At 43.2% G+C, this 22161-nt stretch overlaps 1 protein-coding gene and 1 long non-coding RNA gene across 2 annotated transcripts in view; one reads left to right on the forward strand and one right to left on the reverse strand.

Annotated features, from left to right (window-relative positions):
- Positions 1-574: 574 nt before the first annotated feature.
- magi3a (membrane associated guanylate kinase, WW and PDZ domain containing 3a) overlaps positions 575-22161 on the reverse strand; it is a 104655-nt gene continuing 83068 nt past the window's right edge. Inside the window, exons 8-21 of the mRNA XM_076097677.1 lie at positions 21143-21249; positions 16891-17091; positions 14674-15288; positions 12089-12120; positions 10662-10926; positions 9998-10092; positions 9539-9731; positions 7787-7999; positions 6601-6786; positions 6345-6438; positions 5127-5202; positions 4746-4883; positions 4223-4361; positions 575-2969 (exon numbers count right to left, since the gene is read on the reverse strand). Of these exons, the coding sequence (XP_075953792.1) occupies positions 1960-2969; positions 4223-4361; positions 4746-4883; positions 5127-5202; positions 6345-6438; positions 6601-6786; positions 7787-7999; positions 9539-9731; positions 9998-10092; positions 10662-10926; positions 12089-12120; positions 14674-15288; positions 16891-17091; positions 21143-21249 (3364 nt within the window). The 3' untranslated portion in view covers positions 575-1959. The remainder of the gene's footprint in view (positions 2970-4222; positions 4362-4745; positions 4884-5126; positions 5203-6344; positions 6439-6600; positions 6787-7786; positions 8000-9538; positions 9732-9997; positions 10093-10661; positions 10927-12088; positions 12121-14673; positions 15289-16890; positions 17092-21142; positions 21250-22161) is intronic.
- On the forward strand, positions 592-8551 carry LOC142956297 (uncharacterized). Its single transcript, XR_012956018.1, has 4 exons — positions 592-6020; positions 6104-6144; positions 6572-6780; positions 7793-8551. It is a non-coding gene; the product is annotated as an uncharacterized LOC142956297 (long non-coding RNA).

A 22161-nucleotide genomic window follows, 5' to 3' on the forward strand; every position in this document is an offset into this window, starting at 1 on the left:
ATCATACATGGTAATGTCATGAACAGTAAAATAATACAGTAGCCCATCATGTCAACAATAAAGTGGACAATAAATTAGTAAGTGGTCTCACCGACCGAGAGATGCGCGTGTTACTTCTGTACATCCTTACACAGGCTGAGGAGGGTATGGTTCAAGCAATGAAGAGTTTATGAATAGCACTTTATGAACCACTAGGTGTCTCTGTACTCCACAGTAGCAACATTTAAACAACACAAATTTTGTCTTCAGAGGAGGAGGAGGGCACAACTGATCCCAATTAATTAAAAAATATACTATATATATATAGATATATATAATTTTTTTTTTTTTATCCGGGCCTTTATTCCCGGTTTGATTAAATTTGATAAACTTCAGAGTAAATTCAAACAGCACCCCCAAAAGAAGCAGTCAAGCCATTTTCACATTGTGCACTGTTTGCAACCACCACAGGGAAGCACATTGGGAAGACTTCCCCTCATTCTGAGGGAGTCTGGCCTAAATTATAACACAAACGTGACAGCCACGATGTTGTTAATGATGAACAATTAAGCAAACATTTACACATACACCCCCCCCCCCCCCCCCCTCACATTATGGGTCAAGTCCTAAATTAAAATAAGCAAAGATATATTTGGAGGTTAAGAGAAACAATATGTTTTTGTGCCTATATTTGTGATAAAAATACGATATCTCTTATAAGTTGAAGGCAGACTTGCCACTTCTTACAATCAAGCTCTGGTAACTCAACTCATCTAAATTATGGGTCAATATGTGAAATCACTTTGTGAAATAATATTTGTTTCAGATTAAGTATTGTCAACGCTACAGCGATATCTAAAACACACAGGTCTACCAGTCAGCTTGTATACCTACGCACAGAGCCAGAGGACCGAAAATACAGAGCTGCTAACAGTAGACGACATTATGAATCCGGCTCGTGTGACCGCTTACAGACCATGATATCTCAGAAGTAGAATGTATAGATCTCATAGTGTTGTTATTTCAGACGGTGATACCTATCTACACATTCTATTTCTACCATTAAGTCCACATCAAAGGTGAAATGACTCAGCATGGATGCGTGTACCAATTGTTTTTGTGTACATATAATTTGAATAAATTACATTATGCTGTATTATTAACACACATGTAACAAACATTAGAACTATAACCACAAGTATCTGGTCCGCTGATTGATGCATAAAAAGCTCCGGGGTAGTCTGTCCACCCTCCGATAAGCTAACGGGATCAGAGAGTCTTGTCGTGTGCAGGAATAGTCACCCAAACAGTCCACAACTCTAGTCGGGCTCTCAGACACAGCAGGAGACACTCTGTCACCCTTTGCAGCCGATTTTAAGAGAAGCTCAACCGTCTCACTTTCTACTACATCCAATAGTGACAGCGAACAGTGAATCAATCTTGCCAGGGAGAAAAGCTAAGTCACTGCATGAATAAGTCTTAAACCTTTAAAGAAAAAAAAAAAAAAAAGAGAGAGAAGAGCAGGATCCTTCATCGAGGCGGGTAGCCAGGGAGAGCAGTCTCTCTCATAACCCACCAAACAGTCTCACAGTGAGTGCAATACAGAGCAGCTTCTTTCGAAGCGGAGTCTCTGATTGGCACAAAATAGACTTCAGTGTCGCATCCAAAAATCTCACTCAGAACCAACCTGTTTCACGCATGTCCGCACATCATCGTGCGGTACAAATACTCAGGAAGGTGCAAGCATGCACGTCAGATCAGACATCAGCAGCTTGATGCGAACTGACCGACCGAGGCAAACTGGGTGAAAAAAAAAATATATATATATATAAGCAATGAGAAAGCTATGTTGCTGGTTACACAGTGATCCGCTTTGTCCGAGATTGCTAAAAAAAAAAAAAATCCTTCCATTCTTAATGTCCATCGTTCAGGGGCTCAGCTCTTTTCTTCATATATTCGCAGAGTCGTCGTTGTCGGATATCAGACATCTGCGTAGGTTGTGTCCACCTGGGACTGGATCTTGGCAGAACTGGGAACTTTCCATGGACCAGGGGTGATGGGAGCCTTCTTGCTGGTAGTGGTCCCGTTGCAGCTGGGGTCCTGGATGCTACTGTTTGAACCTCTGGGATCCTTTCTATTCACTTCTTCAGTTGGCCCATGGTGCTTGCTTTCCCGAGATTCCTTATCCCCCTTCTCTCTTCTACTCTTCCGGTTCAGGGTGCCACCATCGGCATCCGACCCGACCCTCTCCCTGTGCATTTGGGAATGGGATTTTTGTGCCGCTGCCTCTTGCTCAGCCCTTTTGCTCTTCTTGTGGCGCTCACTGGTCCCGTAGCTTTTGTCTCCACTCTCTGTAGCCACCTTCTCCTGCCAGTGGGCCGCATCCTCCTCCTTGTGCCTCCGGTCCTTCCCTTCTCCAGAGGCAATGCTGGGCTGTTGGCCCGCTGGACGCCGAGGGCTCTGGGGCTCTTCCAGGTTCTTCATAGGCACAGCAGGGTCATGTTCCCTCTTCGAGCTCTTCCTGGGGCTAGAGGAGTGGTGGTCTGTCTGCCCTTGGGCTTTTCTCTCCTTCCTCACATCCTCCAGGGATCCGCTGTGGGCTCGCTCGGTTTTTCGGGGGCTCTCGGAGCGCTCTTCATGATCTCCCCGGCCATCAGTGGCTCTTTTGGGACTAGCCAACTTGGAGTCACTCCTACTTGTTTTTCTGGTCTGGGTGCTGGGGCTGGTGGTACGCTTATGGTTGTGTTGAGAGAGCTGTTGTCCTCTTGATCTGTTCGCATGCCTACCATGCTCCTGCCCAGCGCCAGGGGACCCAGATACCCTGGGATCTCCCCCGGAGAACTCATCAGGGGCGGTTATTTTGGGTGAAGACGGGGACGGTTCAGAGGTAGAGAGGGAGACAGAGGCCGGAGAGACTGGAGCTGAGTGCCCGTCAGATTCAGAAAGTCTGGGAAAGCTTGAGGTTGGAATAGTTACTTTGTCCTTTGAACCTAAGAAACAAACAATGGCAAGTAAGAACATGTTCTAGCTGAGCAACAATGTATGTACTGCAAGGATCTGCATAAGCTAAAATATCCCTTTATATGGGATATTTCACACTTTTGATAAAAATGTAAGATAATTAAATATGTCATGCAACAGAGGAACAATATCCTTAATTGTGAATAAAAGAGGTCCACCGTGCCCACTTTCTGTAATAACCCTCTGTAATATCTCTCTAAATATTTGCCTTGTTTGAGATATGCATCAGCCGACGACAGCCATCAATGGAAAAGGTGATAGCTTTCACCCAGCACTGACGTTTCAATTTCCCCCCAAGCTGATAAGAATTGCACAGCTGTGATTGGGATGCAGCAGAAGATTAGAGAGAGAGAAAAAAAAAGAAAAAAAAGAAGAGCGATGGACTCAGTGGTGCTGAAATGAGATTTTGGATTTCTAGGAGCAACAACTCATAGAAATTCATTCTAATGTGGTCTTTGGATTGAAAGGTGGATGCCAGTGAATGCACACAGATCCTTTTAACCACTTGCCACTCACTGATCAATATCAGCTTATCTAGTTAAGGCTTTTTCTCCAGCTCTCCATCTCCATTCAGGAGGAGGTGTGTGTGTGTTCAGTGGCATCCCAGCTTTTGCAATACCCTTAAAAAAATAACCTGCAGAGCTCTGAAGCCTCCCAGCGCTCCTGCAGGTCTGTTCGTTCTTCTAGGACTCACTGCTTTGGTTCAGCCCTCCAGGGGAAGAGTAACTCTGCTAACTGATCTATTTCAAATTGATCATGGGGATGAGGGAAGGGACAGAGAACGACACTTACATCTGGGAGATGAATCACGTTTGAAAGGAGAGGTCAAAGGCAAAAGTACAGGGAGTACAAGGTTTACCAAGGTTATTAGGGACAGACCAAGAAAAGCAGTGAGGCCTTTAGTGATGCTCTGGTTTCATGTAGAAGCACAGGGTGGAAGAAGAGTTCTGACCTAAAGGAGGAAAAGATAAATAGGTAGAAATAGACGGCCGTGACAGTGCAGAAAACAGGAGCAGATAAAGATAGAAGTGAGAATGACAGGAGAGAAAAGTCAAGAGAAGCTCGCAACACATGCATGAGAATAAAAAAAACTCAGCACCCTGCTATCAAGCATATCCATACAAAAAGCATCTTAATACGTATGGTCAATGTGCTATCGTGTCGATCTATACGCAGCGGTAACAATGTGTGTGCGTGCATGTGGCCGTCAGCAGTCACTCACTGTGATCCGGGACCAAGCCCTGGCCAGGTCGAAGCAGCAGATGCACTTTACTGCCGCCTGCTTGGATCAGCTCTATTGCCCGAGTGTGCGTGATGCCCTGGGTGGCCTCGCCGTTGATCTCCACGATCTGATCTCCAACCTGTGGTGCAGATATAATCCATGCTTACTGTACATGTTACAAGCAAAGGGTCTTTCAGAATTTTCTAAACAAGAGTAAGTGCATTTTCTGTTCTTTTTCAAGTGAGACCAGAGGTTTTTAAACTCAATAGGAAGTTACTAACCCCCGCACATTGCAACATTAACTGCCTGTCTACATCCTCCAAAGCACCCAAATTATGGGCGCTGTAGCTCCAAAATTTAGAGCATGATAATCCCGCAGACAGAAATAAAACAAAAATAAGAAGTGAACTTTGGATGCAGTCGTCGTTGTCTGGAGAGCGCACACAGGGTAAGAACTATCGATTTAATTTAAAATGCAATAGTGCAAAGTATTATTACCCAGTTCATATAAAAAGAAACTCACATGTATCCTGCCATCGTTAAGAGCAGGTCCTTCCTCAGCCAGTCGCAGGATAAACAGGCCCATGTTATACTCTTTCCCTCCTCTCAGACTGAAGCCGAAGCCCCGCTGGCTGCGGTCCAGCTCCACGACAAAGCAGCCCTGTAGTTCACAGACAAGGACATGAGCTTTTTGAGACTGGGACATTTCTTGACAGACATGAGATAAAGGTTGCACGCTGTCGTCACACCTGGAAAATATCACTGGTTGATATATATTTTACTCCGATGACCTAAAAGGACAGTCCTCAAATTAAGAATCGATTAAGATCAATTGGCACCAGAGCAGAATGAGTAAAGTACTGTAAAATTGAGGAACATCCAATAATTCTGGCTATAGTCTTACCTGCTTAGAGCCTGACATGATGAGTGTTCCCATCTCGCTTGGTGGGAAAGAGTTCCTCACCTCAGTATCACCATTTCTACTCAAAAAAAGACCACACACACACACACACACACACATTATAATGTGGCCAACATACTGTGGATATGAAATATATTTAGTGGTGTTTCATCACAATATGGCATAATATCTCATCTTGAGATGAGAATTGAATTTCAGCAAATACTCATTAAAATGTTTAAAACAGAAAAATAAGGACATATCATTACTGGGAACAATTTCAGCAGCATAATCTTCCACCAGCTTGTATGCGTCATGTTCGCAGTAATGCCTGTGTATGAGCGACCGCACATGAAAAGTATAGATGCTCAATATTGTGAATAATAGGTCTCATTCTCTTCCCATTCAGCTCTGTCCAGTATTACCCTCACACTGCCACGCCTGTATTACAGCAGCGTGAGCCTCTTTCTGTCGGTGCCATTATACAACGCAGACCTATGTAAATCCTTCAAAGAGCCGTGTTGCTTCTACAGGAAGATAACGAGGGCATACTTTAATGCTTCGCAGAACTCATTACAATGCCTCTGTGGGAACTTAGCTGTGCTGACGCACTATCGAAAAGAGTCTAGTCCTTCTTAACAGCTCTGGCATGGAGAAGAGTTTACACACTTCATGCAGCCAAGCCGACAGCCTCGGCTCATATCTAGCCTGGGCTGACCCAAGGCACGTTTTGGAGATTAGACGGAGAGGAGAGAGGGTGCTGCCCAGGAACGGACGGAGGGCTAAATGAGGAGAAGGGGAACACGTGCTAATAGGCGGCAAAACGGAGCGGCTGAGGGCGTAAAATGATGGTGGAGAATTGCTGCTGCAGCAATGGATTAAAAAAGTTTGACACAGGTAATCTGGTTTGAAAAGAAAGATCAAAGAGGAAGTGAGACTCCCTATTAATCTGTCTCTTTTTCTTTGCTTCGCCATCCAAGCAGTGACCACGGGGGCATTCTCTCTCTTTCTGGATAATAAGGCAAGTGAGGGCCACAAGAGATGCTAATGGGCCACATTGTAGCACAAACCAGAGCCCGCTTTGAGAAGATTGGGTCTGATTTATGTGTCAAGTGGCAGAACCTGTATTAGACTGTCTCCAGTGGGATCAGTGTCTGAGAGGGACCCTGGCAAGCTTGTGTGAATGCTTGTATGGGAGCATGTGTGTGTATATTTGTGTACCTGTCTGGATAGCTGGGAGGCTGTTGGCCCATAGCTCTGTGTTGTGCCGAAGGGCTTTGTTTGGCTGAATTTGTTCCAGATGGAGGAGCACTGTCTGTGAATACACACAACACAACCATTTAGTATGACGCGCAGATCTGGTGATCTGCTATTGGATGCCACAAAACAATATCAAAATCTCTTTTTGACTACTTAAATACTCTGATATGCTTTCTGGAAATTCACAGGACTGAGACATTCTCTGTGCCAAACCTACCATCTTCAGGCACAACAGTGAGGGTGACACAATTGCCGGCGTCTTTGATGAGCTGGACAATGTCGTTGTGCGACAGCTCCATGATGGACAGGCCGTTGACAGCGGAGATACGGTCTCCCACCTTCATCTGACCTATGCGGTCTGTAGGGCTGCCCTCAATAATGCGGCCAATCTTGTGAGGTATAACTGAAACAGGGAAGCACAGAGAAATCACAACCTGTTGCTGTTTTTTTTTTTAGGTTTGAACAGCACTGATTCAGTAACACCAAATCAAGATATCCCTTTCAAATCACAATCCATTGCACAGTCTTTCTGAGGTACTGGGAACCTAATCAATACATGGCTGATATGTAAATACATGGATTGAAGTTGTACAGGATATTATGTGATAAACGGTATAACTTTTTACACATCTAATTCAGTGAATTATGGTCTTACATTTGAAAAAACACGCAGACATAATGGTGAAAAACGAGACTAAGAGACTGCAGCCTCGCTAGCTGTGTGAGGCTGTACCTTGACACAGCAGTGCTATGAGCTAAATGCTAACAGCAGCATGCTGACATGCTCACAATGGCAGTGTTCACATTCTGATGTAGCGTGCTAGCATGCTTACATTTGCTAATTAGCACTAAAGCTAACACAATTGTCCACCTTATGATGGCGCTAGAGGAAAAGTCACGGGTTTATGCATAGTATGAAACATCAGGGGTTGAACAAAGTCAGAGGGATTCATCCTCGGGAGAACATGAATGTCTATGGGAAACTTCATGGCAATCCATCCAATAGTTCTTGAGATGTTTGCATCCCTAGAGCTAGCACGGCTAAAAGTGTTTATTTTACTACACTTTGTCTGATGTATGGTGTGATAAAGAGAGTTATCCAAAATTCCCACGATAACAAATTGAAACAAGAACTTTGGACCTGGCTTTATCCAGTGCTCAGATATCTGTTCTGGAAATGTAGGCACATTAGCACATATATAAGATAATGCATATTTTCCATATTCAAACATAACATTTCAGAAAACCTGTTGTACAAAAAAATAATTGCCTTTATATAATTAATCAAATGGGGAAGTTTCCTGGCGATATCCCTATTCACCTGGGTTGTCTCCCCATAAAGGACCTCATGCTTTTTTATTTATTTGATATAACGCAATGTTTTTAAAAGTTTGATTTCTGACCTCCAGGTGGGGGCTTGTTCTTTGACGTCAGGATAACAAAGCCAAAGCCCTCGTTGTCTCTGCGCTGCAGAGTGACGTCAAAGCACTCTGGCCGAGAGGACTGAACAGGCTGGACGGCATTCGGAACCTCGACATGCGGCACCTTGGGAGAGCTGTTGACCAGGGCGGATGCTACATACTGGGGCTGCTGAGTGCTCTCCTCCTCTTCGCCATCTGACAAATGACAATGCACAGAAACGGAAGGGGATGCTTACAGTCACGCATTTGGAGCAGCTCTTCTAAAATAACGAGGAAATCGTATATAAACACGGAAATGATACTGCTATGTCTATCCATCATTTTTTGAAAGGAGAGGGACAGCCCAGACGGCAGATGACCATTAGTGAGTGTAACCAAGTACATTCACTCAAGTACTGTTTTGAGGTACTTGTACTTCATTCAAGTATTTCCATTTCATGCTGCTTTCTACTGTGCTACATCTTAGAGGCAAAATATTGTGCGTCTAACTGACTTCTTTGAAAATTTAGATTATTGATCAAATATATAAATTACCTGAGGTTTAGCCAGTCTACAGTATATAGAATCATTTAAATAAGCTCCACCGTTACAAGCTGCAACATTACAGTGATGAACACATAAATGCATCAATAATTATAATTCCATAATGTATTTTTGGTCTGTGGTATTGAGACTTTTACTCAAGTAAAAGATCTGAATGCTTCCTCCACCACTGTCATATACATTAAAATGTGTCACTTTCACCAACAGGGCAAACACAAATGTTTATTTTAAGCAGGGGTCATTCTGAAGAAGATTACATACACTTCAAGCCATCAACAATTATTTGTCAAAATGTTCCCAATTTATCATCCTTCAGATCCCTCCAAAAATAATCCAAAGCACAGCGGCTTTATTGAAGATAGCCTTTTTGCCGCGTTTATTGCACACATGAAATATAACTGTCAACTCGACACTTGAGATGAAAGCCCTTCACAATTTGTTATTCATAAGACACGCTGATCTACCTCCATCTCTCTCTTCATTGTATATTTGTTTTGCCGCGTCGCTGTTTTGTCAGCCGGCATCAGGGAATCTCTTTCTAAACCCCTGCTTTGAAAGCATAAATCCTTACATGATTGATGCTTAATTTCTGCAACGTGATCAAAGCTGTTGTTGCAATACATCACATCCAAAGTAATTTCAAAAAGTGCTGGTACTATTCATGGGGTGGTTATTTGTGGGGGTAAACAAGCCTGAATGCAGCAGGGGTTTGTGCTGTTGAAAAAGAGAACACAGCATATTCTATTTTTCTTTTTCATCCTTCGAGATGTAAATCAACTCTACCAGCTGATCTACTCTTCACTGCCCTTCACATGGCTCCTATCAGCCTCGACAGACAAACACAGAGCAAAGACACTTTTGCTGTTTTCTTTGGGTCATTTTTGGTGGATGAAAATACTTTCCTGTGATTAAAGTAAATACAGAAATCCTTTTAGGAAAAAGTCTGCATAGAATAGCATCCTACAGTAAAAGTCAATATTGACTAAACTTCATTTCTTCACTGGCAAGGAAGTCACCCAGAACAAATTTAAAAGGATTAGTGATAGAACCATCCCAGATCAAAGCTTTCGCTCAGAGGACCTCCTCCAGCATACTGATCCAAACAAAAAGAGTAAAAACAACAAGCCGTGCTAAAAAAGCTTCGAGTGCCCTCAGAGAAATGTAGAGCTGATTACACAAAAGCAGACCCACCTAAGTTTGTCAGCTTCCTGCGGACTGTGAGCATGACTTGGCCGTTACGGGCAGCGTTGGTCATCAGCTCAAGCACCTGTTTGTGGGATTTGCCCTTGACTGCCACGCCATCTATACAGAGGAGCTCATCCCCTGCTCGCAGGCGCCCGTCCTTCTCGGCTGCACCGAGCGGCACGATGGCACCGATGTACACCTGTGGAGGATATGAGAGAAACAGCTTGACACACTGATCTGAGCCAGAGTGAGCACGAGGATTGACGGGCGTTATGGCAAATGATCAGCTGAAATCCTTTCAGTTGCTTTGAGCATTTGACGTCTTGTGTTCTACTTGCAAAATAGAGGTTTGCTGTATTTTTTTGACAATCCATTTTGTCCTACAGCAATAGCAGTAAGTCTGTCTATTTAACTGAATGCAGCTTTAATATTGATGTGTCTGGACCGCGCTGGGCTGCAACCTACCGGCTGATCCGGCCCCTCGCCTCCGAGGACTCTGAAGCCAAATCCTGACTCCTGGTTTCTTTTGATGAACACATCCAGGTCCTTGGTATTAGGAGCTGCAGAGAGGAGAGGAGAGTAAGTAATGTTTTTTATTCGCCATGAAGACAAAACACACATGAATTATGTAGTTTTTGTATTATGTGTTGCCGGGCATGTGGGCAATGTGTGTATCGTATAATGCAGAGTAAGACTGTAAGGCCACCGACTGAAAGAAATATTTTATTTAAATATCTAAAAGATTATATTATTTTATAATATATTTCTTAGATAACAGAGAGCTTCAGGAATTCAAAAAAATGATTGCTAGACAAACTAGAGTTACAGCCTCAGTTGTATGCCTCCAACAATCAGGTTGCAGTTTACATCCATCTTGGACGTCTGTCCAAAATGTCATCACTCCATCATTTTATCCTATTTGACATTTGTATGAAATAGTAATAATTAGTGCATGAGCCAAAAATGTATTTTTTGAAGTTTGTCCCTCCAGGTTTTCCTGACATATTGTGTTCACATGAATGGGACAGATGGACATATAACCAGGCCATGGCTGTCACCGGGTGCGGAGGCATGGCTCCCGAGCCATGGGGGCTAAAAAACACTTGTGTGTTTCATTGTGTGCACTTACGCTTGCTGTCAGCCAAGGCCCTGGACTTGCTGTAGAGCTCAGACGCGTCCGGTTTGGGTGAAGACGAGCGCACTGTGTTGACAGGGAAAGGGAGCGGGTTGGGGGCCAACTCGGGCGGACCGAGGGCCTCTGTGCTGTTAATTATCTCCTGCTGCTGCGGCGGTGCGATGGGCTGGGAGCATGGATGAGGCATCAGCTGGGGTGCGGGATGGGGAGCCTGTTGAGGCGTAGGCTGGGGTAATCCTTGGGACATGGGAGCCGTGCACTGCAACACAGAGACAAGAGCAGTGATGTAGTGATAGAGAGAAACATAGGTTAACTATGACTTCAGGTCGATGATTATCATAGCGGAAAACAGACTTTTAAGAACACTGTAAATGTCCTCCTATTCCTATATAATATACCTTATTTATTAACACATAACAGCATGCATAAATGGTAAATTTATAGTTAATTAAACTATAGTTATTTTACTGTTAACAAACAATGAAATGATAATTTACTAATTATTAATAATGCTATAATTATTGTTAGTTTCTTATTTTATACATTGTAACATTTTGTATACTATATTAAATATGTATTAATTATTACCAAATGATTTGTAAACCTTTAAGAAACTATTTGTAAAACATAAACATTCAAAAATGGACCAAATATTTGAAACACTTTGTTAATGGTTAATAATTGTACTTAATACATCATATACAGTAGTTTATAAAATGTTTTGTGTACAACAATAAACTTATAGTTTACTAATGTAATCTGAATTTAATTGATATTGGCTTTTATCAGCCAAAATATAAAATAATTCATATTACACAAACTAATGATAAAATAGCATACATTATAGCATTACTAATAATGCTATATAACAATAACAAATAACAATGAACACAATTTTACTATCAATTTACTATTTAATAATGATGGTTATTATAAAGTTATATGATATATTCTAAATGTAGCTAAAGCAGGAAAATTTGATATAAATATATATATTTTGAAATAGTGCATGCACACGTTGTGATTATGTCTTGAGCCTGTTGCAGCCTCAGCTCCTATTTTAAGAGTGCAGCATGGAGCAGCAGCACAGGAACAAGCTGTTGAACATGGCATATCATCTTAAACACCCATACACAGAGGGATGTTAAGTTGCTGTTTGCCAGGAGCCAGCATATTTACCCACATGCAGCTCCAGAAATAACAGCCTGGCTAATGTGGGCTCACTGAATAATGTAACTAACAGCTTCCACAGCACACACACACACACACTAACACTAACACACACTAAGTGGCGCTTGTGGGTAACCAAGTTAAAACCTTTTTCTTCTGAATAATTCAGCTGCAGTTTTATCATCAGGGTATTCTTTTACGTTTCATCCCACAAAATTGGAGAAAAATTACAAATGGGTGCTTCAACTTACTGGTTTTAGTGATTTCACAGGAGACGTCTGCCCTGTAAGCAGAGAGGGGGAGGGGGATGTTAAATTCTGAATTCAATTCATCAAGCAAACAACAATAAGATCTAGTCAAACATATAGCTTGAAACACTTTAAGGACGAGTTGTTCTTTCTATCTTTCTTCACTCTACTGACCTGTTGGCTTTCAGCGGTAGAGCTTCACACTACATCCTCTAGATATACTCTGCACCTTGTTTGTTGTCACTTAGTTGAATTAGTAATAGCGGTTAGAGGTTTCATCACAGTTTAAAAACAAAATACTGTGTAGACGGTCTGCTTTCCTCTCCGTCAGTGAGTCTCTGTGTAATTCAACCAGTAGGGGGCAGTACACTCCAATGGTTTGCATGTCACTACAGGATGGAGGACACAGAGGTGACCGAGGGCGAGGCCATGGGAAACATGCTCTTCTCTGGGTTAAACCTGCCAGCTGTTTGCTGCTCTACAAGAACGCTGAATACTCTCAGTCTGCAGCTTTCCATAACCAGTTTTTGAATGTCACCAACAGAATTGTATGAAATCCTTAGTAAAATAGTGTGGGTATAGGATAAATACATCTTACTTTTTTTTTTTTTATTCCTTTTTAAATATAAAAAATGCGAAAGCACCAACGGTATCTACCTGCTCATATTCATATCACAGCGGAGTTAGGGACTCGTTGAGGGACGTGTTAAATTAGTGGATTATTATCATTATCGTTATCCAATTCAAGGGAAAGTTTACATTGTGTTTTTTTTTATATAGCCTGTTTAAAGTGATAATATATGCCAAACAACTAATCAATGCTGATACTGTCTGACAAAGAATAAAGGAGTGATGATACCGTACATACTTTGAATTCCTTGGATATAGCTGTTTTAAGCAGACTGGATGGCATGCAGCAGATGGTGGAACTCTCATTACAATCATAGGAGACTTGCAAAAAATGAGCATCTCTGTATCACAGGCACTGAGTGCAGAGCACGTCCCACGGGGAAGACTACTGCGTCTCATTTCCAGATTTAAATCCAGAACCGGGATCAGGGCCAAATAATTTCCTGTTTAATTTCTCTCTGCTGCTGTCACTGGAAGGGAGTTCTAGCCCCTGGCTGGGAGCAAAGCCTAACCTAATCCTGGTTTATGGGTGACTTGAGGGAAGCCCTGCAGCGGTGCTCCTTTTAGTCCTGGAAAGCTGCCCCTTTTTTAAGCAGAATCACACAAACAGACCCTCTGCACACATTCTGCATTATGCACATGTCATCATTATATACCTATTATATAACCTATCATATATATAGGGCTGGCCTAAATGGGCAAATAGTTAATAGCGGCTACACACACGCACACAGTCGTGTTCTCTTGGGGGAAAAAGCAGCATCTCAAACCTCCCCTCTCTGTCTCTGTGCCTGTCTTTGCACGAGAGGCGGAGTCGTGCTTCACTCTGACTGACTGACTGACTGACTGACTGTCTCTCACACACACACACACACACACACACACACACACACTTAGTAAAGCGTGAGACACACATCATGGCAGAGAGAAGGAAAAGATCCAAAGTGTGTAAATGATAATGATATATGTTTTGAGGACCGGCATTTTGTCCCCATTTTGTTCCTAAAAAGGGAGGTGAGTCCCCACATTATGTGCAATCAGATTGATGTCCCCATAAGATGGGTAAAACACTCTCACATACACACATGAAGCAGAGGACAAGCCCCTAGAGCTCCGAACAGAGCCCAGCTGAGTACATCTGATATGTGGGTGCAACATTCTTGAATCTAGGCTACTGCACTGCAGTAAAGGCAAAAAGGAACAAGCACATCAAATCAGAGAGAGCCTGAAGTTGGTAGAAGGGCAACGATTACCCACCATGCTCCGTCTCTCCTCCCTTCCGTCTCTCTTTCTCTCTGAGCAGCAAGTGAATCACTGAAACTGTCACCTCTCTTCACCTTCCCAGCACAGCTCAACATGTGACTAAGCATCACTTCCTCCCTGCTTGGGAAGCTGCACGGTGGATGATGCAGAGTTGTGTGTCAACCAGAGCATGAAATTGCTTTACTTAACTTGGGGAGAATCTGTGTCCAAGCAATACCTCCAGAAAACCACAGTCCACCTTGTTGTTTATAAATTAAAACATGCTACGTCTTACACGGCCTCAAAGTAGACCTTTTGTCAATGTGGTGTAACAATTGTTTCTTTCTCTCTTAAAGAATCAATTTCAAATGCAAGCGGGTGGGCTTCTCACCTCTGTTGTTTCACTCGTTGCTTTCTTTTGGGAAAAGGGAAAGCAACGGGGATGATAATGTAGGCGACACAAAGCTGTGTGGGGATTGAAAAGATTTCAGAAGCGTGGGTCTGCGCCTCTAGACTATCTCTGGGCACTAACACCTGTTTGTTGTCTGAACAGTAAAGCTGAGTAGATTCAATATAGACCTCGGCGATTTGACAAAAGAGATGTCACAGCGTCAGCACTGTAACCCCGCCAGCTGCGACATACTTTTTAGGATTAGTTCAGGCTTACCTGCGGCTGCACTGTACACTTCCAGCAACTCTCATTCCTGCCAACTCACCTCCTCTAAGCACCAGCACGTTGACCTCGCTGCCCACAGGGAGGTCTTTGAGGATGTCCACCACCTGGGAGTGGCTCATCGTCTGGACATTCTGTCTGTTGATCTCCTTGATAACGTCGCCCTTCAGCAGGCCGCGGCACCACTGGGCGTCCAGGATCATCTTCACCTTTTGGCCCAGGGGGCAATCTGCGATGGCAAAGCCGAACCCCCCCGGGCCTTTCACCAAGGGCACGCTCACCAGCTCTGGCTGTAAGAAAGTGGGGTCAGGGCCTTCTTGGTTGGGGACGTGAGGAAGGTGTTGGTGGAGATGGTGGTGGTGGTGGCGTCCACCATTGGTCATGTGTGGTACTGCAGCAGTCTGCCTGGAGAGGGTTCCTCCATCTAGGACTGTATGGTGGGGGTCCTGTGGTGTGGAGGTTGAGGGGGAAGGGGAAGTGTCCTTGGAGAGGCCTCCTGAAGCCTCCTCACTGCTGCTGGAGTCCTCAGGCAGAGGGTAGCCCCGGCAAAGGACCATGTCCACATACTGGTTGATAGGGATGGACTGAAACATCTGCACCACATCAGCATGAGTCTTCCCCAGCACACATGCCCCGTTGATGTCCACGATCACGTCACCTGCAAGAACAGAGAGCTGTCAGACGTTTGTGAAATAGACACGTTTGACAGTGTGGACTGTGATCAACACACAAAAGGCAAACTTGAAGAGGTACAATAAAAGAAGAGACACTAACGTCAATTACAAGTTATCACAATAAATGATATGATAATTATCTAGCTGGATTGCTCAAGTAGAATCTGTAAATGTTTCTTTGTCTGCTCTTCTAACTCTTTAGAAAATTCAAAGATGTTAATGTGAGAGAGAGAGAGAGCGAGCAAGACTATAAAATAGAACACGGTCACTGACATGCCGTTCTCTTCTTCTACCTTTTGCCTGTAAGGGGGGAGACTCTCCTCACCCCTGGCCTGGCTGAGATATAGGCCTGGCTGGGCAGCTGAATTGCTTACTGGCTAGCTGGCTGAAAGCCCAGTGGAGGATTCAGCCCACCTACACAATCAATAACACAGCTAAGGTTTCACTCGGAAATGAGCTCCATGTCCCAATGTAGTGCCTGTTCAGAACCCATTACACGTATCTCCAATGACTTATCTAATAACTAACCATCCTCAAAACAATAACAGTGCTGTAGGTAAAACATAGTCTCAGACTCTTGAATTATACCCGTGGCATTAATTAACGCTCCAGGCCTGGAGTCAGAACGTCTTAAATCAAGAAGAACATTACATAAAGTTACAGTTCAGCGCTTCCTGTTATTACCCAATGAAATTAACTACATTTTAATTTTTTTGGTTAAATCAATTTCCTTCCTTCTCAAGGGCAATGAAACATTGGAAACAATCTCTCTCACTGTTCTACTTTCATGTTCATTCTCAGCAGCAGCACTGGTGTGGCTGTAGGAGCTTTCAATGCAATCAATATTATTGTAATGTGAATCCTGCAGCAAGCGCTTCGCTGACAGTATTTCAAATTACTACAATCACCATGTGATAGCAGTATTTATATACACACAATAAAAGGGGATTTACTGAGCTAAGTAGCACTAGTGAGATTATAGAAAGCACACCAGCAAAGCTACATGTAGCATACATGTCAGTGTTGCAGATTACTGCATTAGAACATTATGCAGATAAGCAGGCTTTGTCACCCACCAGCCTTTGCGGGCCTATTAAATCGGTTATATACGGCTGCATATAAAATCAGGTTGTTAACCATAAACTGAACATGTGCTGTATTGATGGAAGTGTCCTGTTTTTAGAGCTGCTCCACTGAACACTATAAACTTTTGCTTGATCAAGCAATAGTCACATTCAGGGTAAAGAGACAGTTTGGTGTTTTTTTTCTCGAAATGTGTTTGTTTGTGTGTACTCGGGATACATAAAACTGTATTATGAACAGTACGTATGCCAATACCAAGTCGAGTGTCTCTGCGTGTACTGGCATTCATGCCATGTAAACATCCGTGCGAATGTGACGCTGGATTGTGTTTAGACAAGTAATAAAATGCCTATTTGTCTTCCCTTAACTCTTCTTTCTAGCAATTCCTCCTTGTATGAGTTTGCATTGTCGGCATGTAGAATTGCGTCAAACTGCTAAGCCAAAGTGCAGTCGAGGTACTGGAGTGCTCCTTTATAAACAGTAGGCCTGTGGGGGAAGCCTACCTGAGGCGATCTTGTTGTCATGCGCGGCAGGCCCATCGGCAAGGACGTTTTTGACCTGAAGGAATTCGTCGGGTCGGTCTCCTCCGATAATGGTGAAGCCAAAGCCCTGGGGGCTTTTTCTAAGTGCAGCCTGCAGGATGGAACCCTGCAGCTGAGATGGATCTCGTGTGAAGACCCGCGCTGCCCTGCCAGGCTCCTCTGCTGTAGGGAGGACGGTGGGAAAAGAGGAGAGAGATTGACAAGAGGTAATGGACAGGGGGAAATGGAGAAAAATATCTTTAATGCCCAAATTCCTGTAATCACTATATATTAAATTGCTTCTGTTGCTTCCATTTGAACACATTACACAGCGGCATTAGTTTGATAGAAGGGAGCAGCACATCTTTGAAGCTCACAGGTTTACCTGCTGTGACCGTCTATGTGGTATGTGAGCATTCATGTGTATGTGAAAATGAGCTTGGGATATGAAGAGGAACTGAAAAACTTTCTCACAAATTGCCGCGCCTCTCCATCTTAACAACGCTCGCACAGTGACAACGTGTCTGACAGCACGTCAGTCACTGCCAGTAATTACACAAAGACTCCGAGAGCATCGGAATTTAACTGCAAACTCAAACAAATCGCACGTACACAAAAACTTGCGAGTCTCCTGCTCCGTTTGTGACGCTAATAAACATCCAGTTATTGCAAAATGTCTACATATTGTGCCCCAGTCTCACCGCAAACAACCGTTTCTTTTCACGGCAGTGATAGATTAATCCTGAAGTGCGCCTGCCATTTTCCATGTAAACTTTTCATTGCAAATTTCCTTTGTGGTGCCTGCAGGATGAGTAAACAGGGCAACTTTTTAGAAGAAAGGATAGGAATTATAATAGACTGTGTGTGTGTGTGTGTGTGCGTGTGTGTGTGTGTGTGTGTGTGTGTGTGTGAGAGAGAGAGAAAGAGAGCGAGATAAGAGCAATGAGACAGAGAGAAACAGAGTTAGCCTTGACAGAAAGAGAGAAATTCTAACTAAATCCTAGCTCGCTCTTCCCTGTGCTGTGGGCCTATGAGATAGTGAGTTATGTGCTGTGTCCCAGCATGCTGGGCTTCCTCTCTGGCAGTTCCCACACTGATAGATGATGGAACATCAATCTCATTAGGGAGGGTACAGATAGAAGCCCCCCCCCTCCCCCTCCTCCTCCAACACCACCCTCAATGCCCCCCCCCCCCCCTCCTCCAACACCACTCTCAATGTGTCATGGGATTGCGATTTGCATAATTGCATTGCAATTGGCAGATGAATGTGACTGCTCTTAATATAAAAAAAAATGTGTGCCTCACAGCTGTTTCAGAGATATTTTCAAGATTATATATGAAAGTGAATGTTGTGCAAGCGTATGCATGCACAACATGATATTCCTCATGCGTGTAATATATAGGTTTGACATGATTCAGACTGCCCAGGCCTTCCATGTTCACACTCATTCTCAACTGACTGTCTGCAGGGTTTCTTACAGGTTCACCATGTGAGAAACCCTGACAGAGGAGCAAAGAGAGAGCGGGGTGCGGGTTGGGAAGGCAGCTATACGCCAAAGCCATGTTTACATGCTCTCGATTAAGCTGTGGCCCACAAAGGGACAGTCTGTATTCTCGGGGGGGGGGGGGGGGGGGGGGGTGAAGTGATTGTATAAAATGTCAGACAGGATTCTCAGCGCTGTAATTATGGCTGAGAACAGTGCTGCGCTTTGCTCCTGTGTGCTCTGCGGCATTGTCTGGGAGGTCAGGCAAGCCAGCCTTGTCAAAACAGTGTTTAGATGGCACCTCACGTACGTCCGCCACACACTTGCACAAGACCACTAGCCATTAATTCTCATTAACAAGGGTGGGAAGGTGCAGAATGTGCACGGGGGAGGCAGTTGGAGCTGGAGGCGGTGGCACACAGAGGAAATATCATCCACGGACTGCAGAGACCCTCGGCTGTGGGAGGCGGGATTCAGCGCGCAACTGAGTGAGGCAGACAGTTCTGTCCAAGGGGTGTCTGAAATACAGAGGCTAGTTTGAATACTAATGTGGCCATGCCTTGTGTGTGCACGCACAGAAGAGCATAACAATTCGTCCTCATGTTACAACAAACACAGGGCCTCTCCACTTCTCAGAGCTTCACGTTGACGGAGAAGAGGGTCATTTGAACAGTCAAGCAGCATCTTTCACCACAGGTGGTAAATGATGAACAGATACCCGGTAGAAATGCAATTTATGATCATAAGTCACTTTCAACCGCAGTCGCCGCTTTCTCCTTCTCAGTCTCTCTACTCTCCCTCCCGTTCTTTGTTCTTAAGGGATCTTTGAACCGCGGTGAGCGAGTGGGGCAAAAGCATTTTCAAAGAGACGTCAGAGCTCTCCCCATTTCATAATCGACTTGTCAAAACGAAATCTGCCGCCCAGTGAAGCGCTGTTCCATTATTCAAATTGAATATGATCGCTTGAGAGGCTATGGGCTGGTTATCGGCAGCATGTCAACGGCTAGAACATCTTTCAGACAGACATCTCAGCATGAAGGAGATCATAAAAGTGCTCCGGTATTTGGATAACACATCTAATACCTTGATATAGTTGGTTTTTTTTCCTCACTAAACAAAAAGCTAGAGCAACTATAAAGGCGTCTCAATAAGGCTTTCTTCATAATGCTGTGTACACCTGTGCTGCATCTCATAACAGCTGGAAGAGCAGGGAAAACTCAGACAAATGTAAAAGTTACTGAGCTAAAGCTAAATGGGCTAACCTGTTGACACCGCTTATCAATATTACCCTTGTCCGATAGGCTAAAAACACGTACCGCCACCACTTATGTTATTTATTGTATTTTTTTAAACCATTATGTGTCAGACGGTACACGTTGTGAAAGTATTCACATGCATCTTAAAATTAAGCAGAGCTCTGTAGCACAATTAAAAACTAATCTCAGTTGAATAAATCCAAGTTTAACCAAAATTAAATATTGTTATATGGATTTGTTTGCTTACCCAAATGAATCTAAATGAATAAACACATGTGCGTGCTCTCTGGACCTATAAGTAGGCTGTAAAGGAGTTAACTTTCGGCTGCTTCGTATCCCTTAATAACAGAACGTTACATTGTTTGCTAGCTAGCTCAAAAGTCAGTTAGTTTGCCTACATTACTCATGGCGGCTTGGCAGAGAAGCTCTAGATTCTACTCCTTTGAGAAAAACTTGTTGGCCGACTTAATGGAGCAATATGGCCAAATGATAGAAGAATAATAAACAGACAACAGCACACGAAGGAAAACACTTTTCTTCACCTTGAGGATAAAAGAGACTGCCTTTTGCTTCAATCTTCCTGTTCAACTCCGTAACTGTTTCCTTGCTGAACTGGTGTCTTGAGAGAAACTTAGCAGCAGCAGCATCATACAACTCAATTGGGGTTTGAGTCTGTCCCATAAACTTTCTTCGAGGAACTTGATTGTTTCGCTCAATCCAGCTCAAAAAGGCAGCCATTTGAAAAGTTAGAGGTCATTTTAAAAGTTAAAAGTTTTGAAGCAACATGAATTAAATTGAATCTAAATTTAGAGTAAAAACTAAGCTGATGTTTAGAGTGAGGATTACATTTAATCCCTCTAAACTTCAAGCTTGTTTTTAAGTTTGGTGTAACTTGATTGAAAGTTAAACCGTGATTTTAATTGGGTTTAAAAAAAGAATCCCTGTTGGTGCAACCCAGGCTAATGAAGGTCTACAGCCACGCAAGACATCATGCACAGCAAACCTTTGATCTAAATGCTAACATCACTATGTCAACATGCTTACAATTTATGTAAACTCGTATTTAGCAGATATCATGTTTAGGATAATCAGGATTTAGTTTTTTTGTATTGGCATGCAAATATTTGCTACTATAAATAGCACGAAACAAAGGTACAGTCGAGGCTGATTTTGTCCTGATGAGGGTGATATACGAGAAGGTAAGAGATCACAACAATTATTTCAAGTCATCCTGAATTGGAGACAGGAATGTCTATATCCTAATTTCAAGGCAATCCATACAGCAGTTGTATCATGCCAGCATTAAATTCCTTCTTCTCTTAAAAAAAAAAAAAAACTTGACCTGTCTGAATGTGGATTGGTTTAAAAAAATAAATCTGAACTGACATTTTCTTTTCCTCTCTCCCTGTTGCCACTTTGGAAAAAATAAATCAGCAGTGAGAAAATCAGAATGATCTCACTCCATTGCAGATCTGTATGAAACAGTTCACTTACCTGAGGGTGTGGCTGCTGGCAGCAGCACTGCAGTGGGCGCGTCAACGCTCAAATTTCTCTTAGCTTCCTGTACTGGATTCTCAAACTGGGTCTTCTGGTTGATGTGGCTGCACAAGAGAGACAACAACATCAGATGAACAAGAAGTTTAATTGTAACAAAGTTGTTAGATAAAGCTTCACTGTGCGGAGGTGATAGGTTTCCCTCCCGTTTTGTTGGTATATCAATCATCACATTCCAGATAAGGTTTTGTATTTCTCTGTGGTCTCATGTTTGGCCTCACAGAGCACAGCTTGTCCACTCTTGATGCTGATGCTGGATGTGACTTAACCTGTGCTGGGTAGACAGCATGTCATCTAGCATACAGGCTTTTCTAAAACACTATGTAAACCAAAAAAAAAACCAAACCCGTCTATGCCAGAAGTGTAACACATAGAGATAGATTGAGAGCATATCTAAACCTCAGAAATAAAAGAGATGAATTGACATCCCCAGTGAATTCAAAGACTCAAAATTGGATAGAGAGGATCAGCAGCAATCTTTGCTGCAGTAGTCCACTTTGCCATGGTGGGATCAGCATGTGCTCAATGCATTGTAATCCCAGGATCAAAAGATTAAATCAACTGTAGATGGCTGTAAGCGACAATGTGCCCCTTTAGTGCACAGAGATGGTCTTCCTCTTAAACAGCTTTGAAAATATACAGCTTTACTGACTCAGGATCAGCAGCTATACTTAGGAGAATTTACTCCAAAGTCAATCTAAGAACAATTAATGAATTTTTTTTTTAACAATTACCACCTGTGTGCTGAAACCTTACCTGCTACCTGGATGAAAGGTCCCTCCACGGTTGGATGGTAATGGAGAAAGGTAGCTCATCTGCGTAATGAGCTTGATCAGTTGTAAATCCCGCTCATGACAGCACCTTGGGAAGGCGAAATGCACTGATGCTGCGCAGCGAATCAGCCACATGCTGAGACACTGATGTGTGTGTGTGTGCTCTTGCTGCGTATGACTCATGCA

This window comes from Anarhichas minor, unplaced genomic scaffold (genome assembly GCF_050575085.1).
Source record: "Anarhichas minor isolate MPS153535 unplaced genomic scaffold, ASM5057508v1 ptg000003l, whole genome shotgun sequence".
Classification (NCBI taxonomy): Eukaryota; Metazoa; Chordata; class Actinopteri; order Perciformes; family Anarhichadidae; genus Anarhichas; species Anarhichas minor.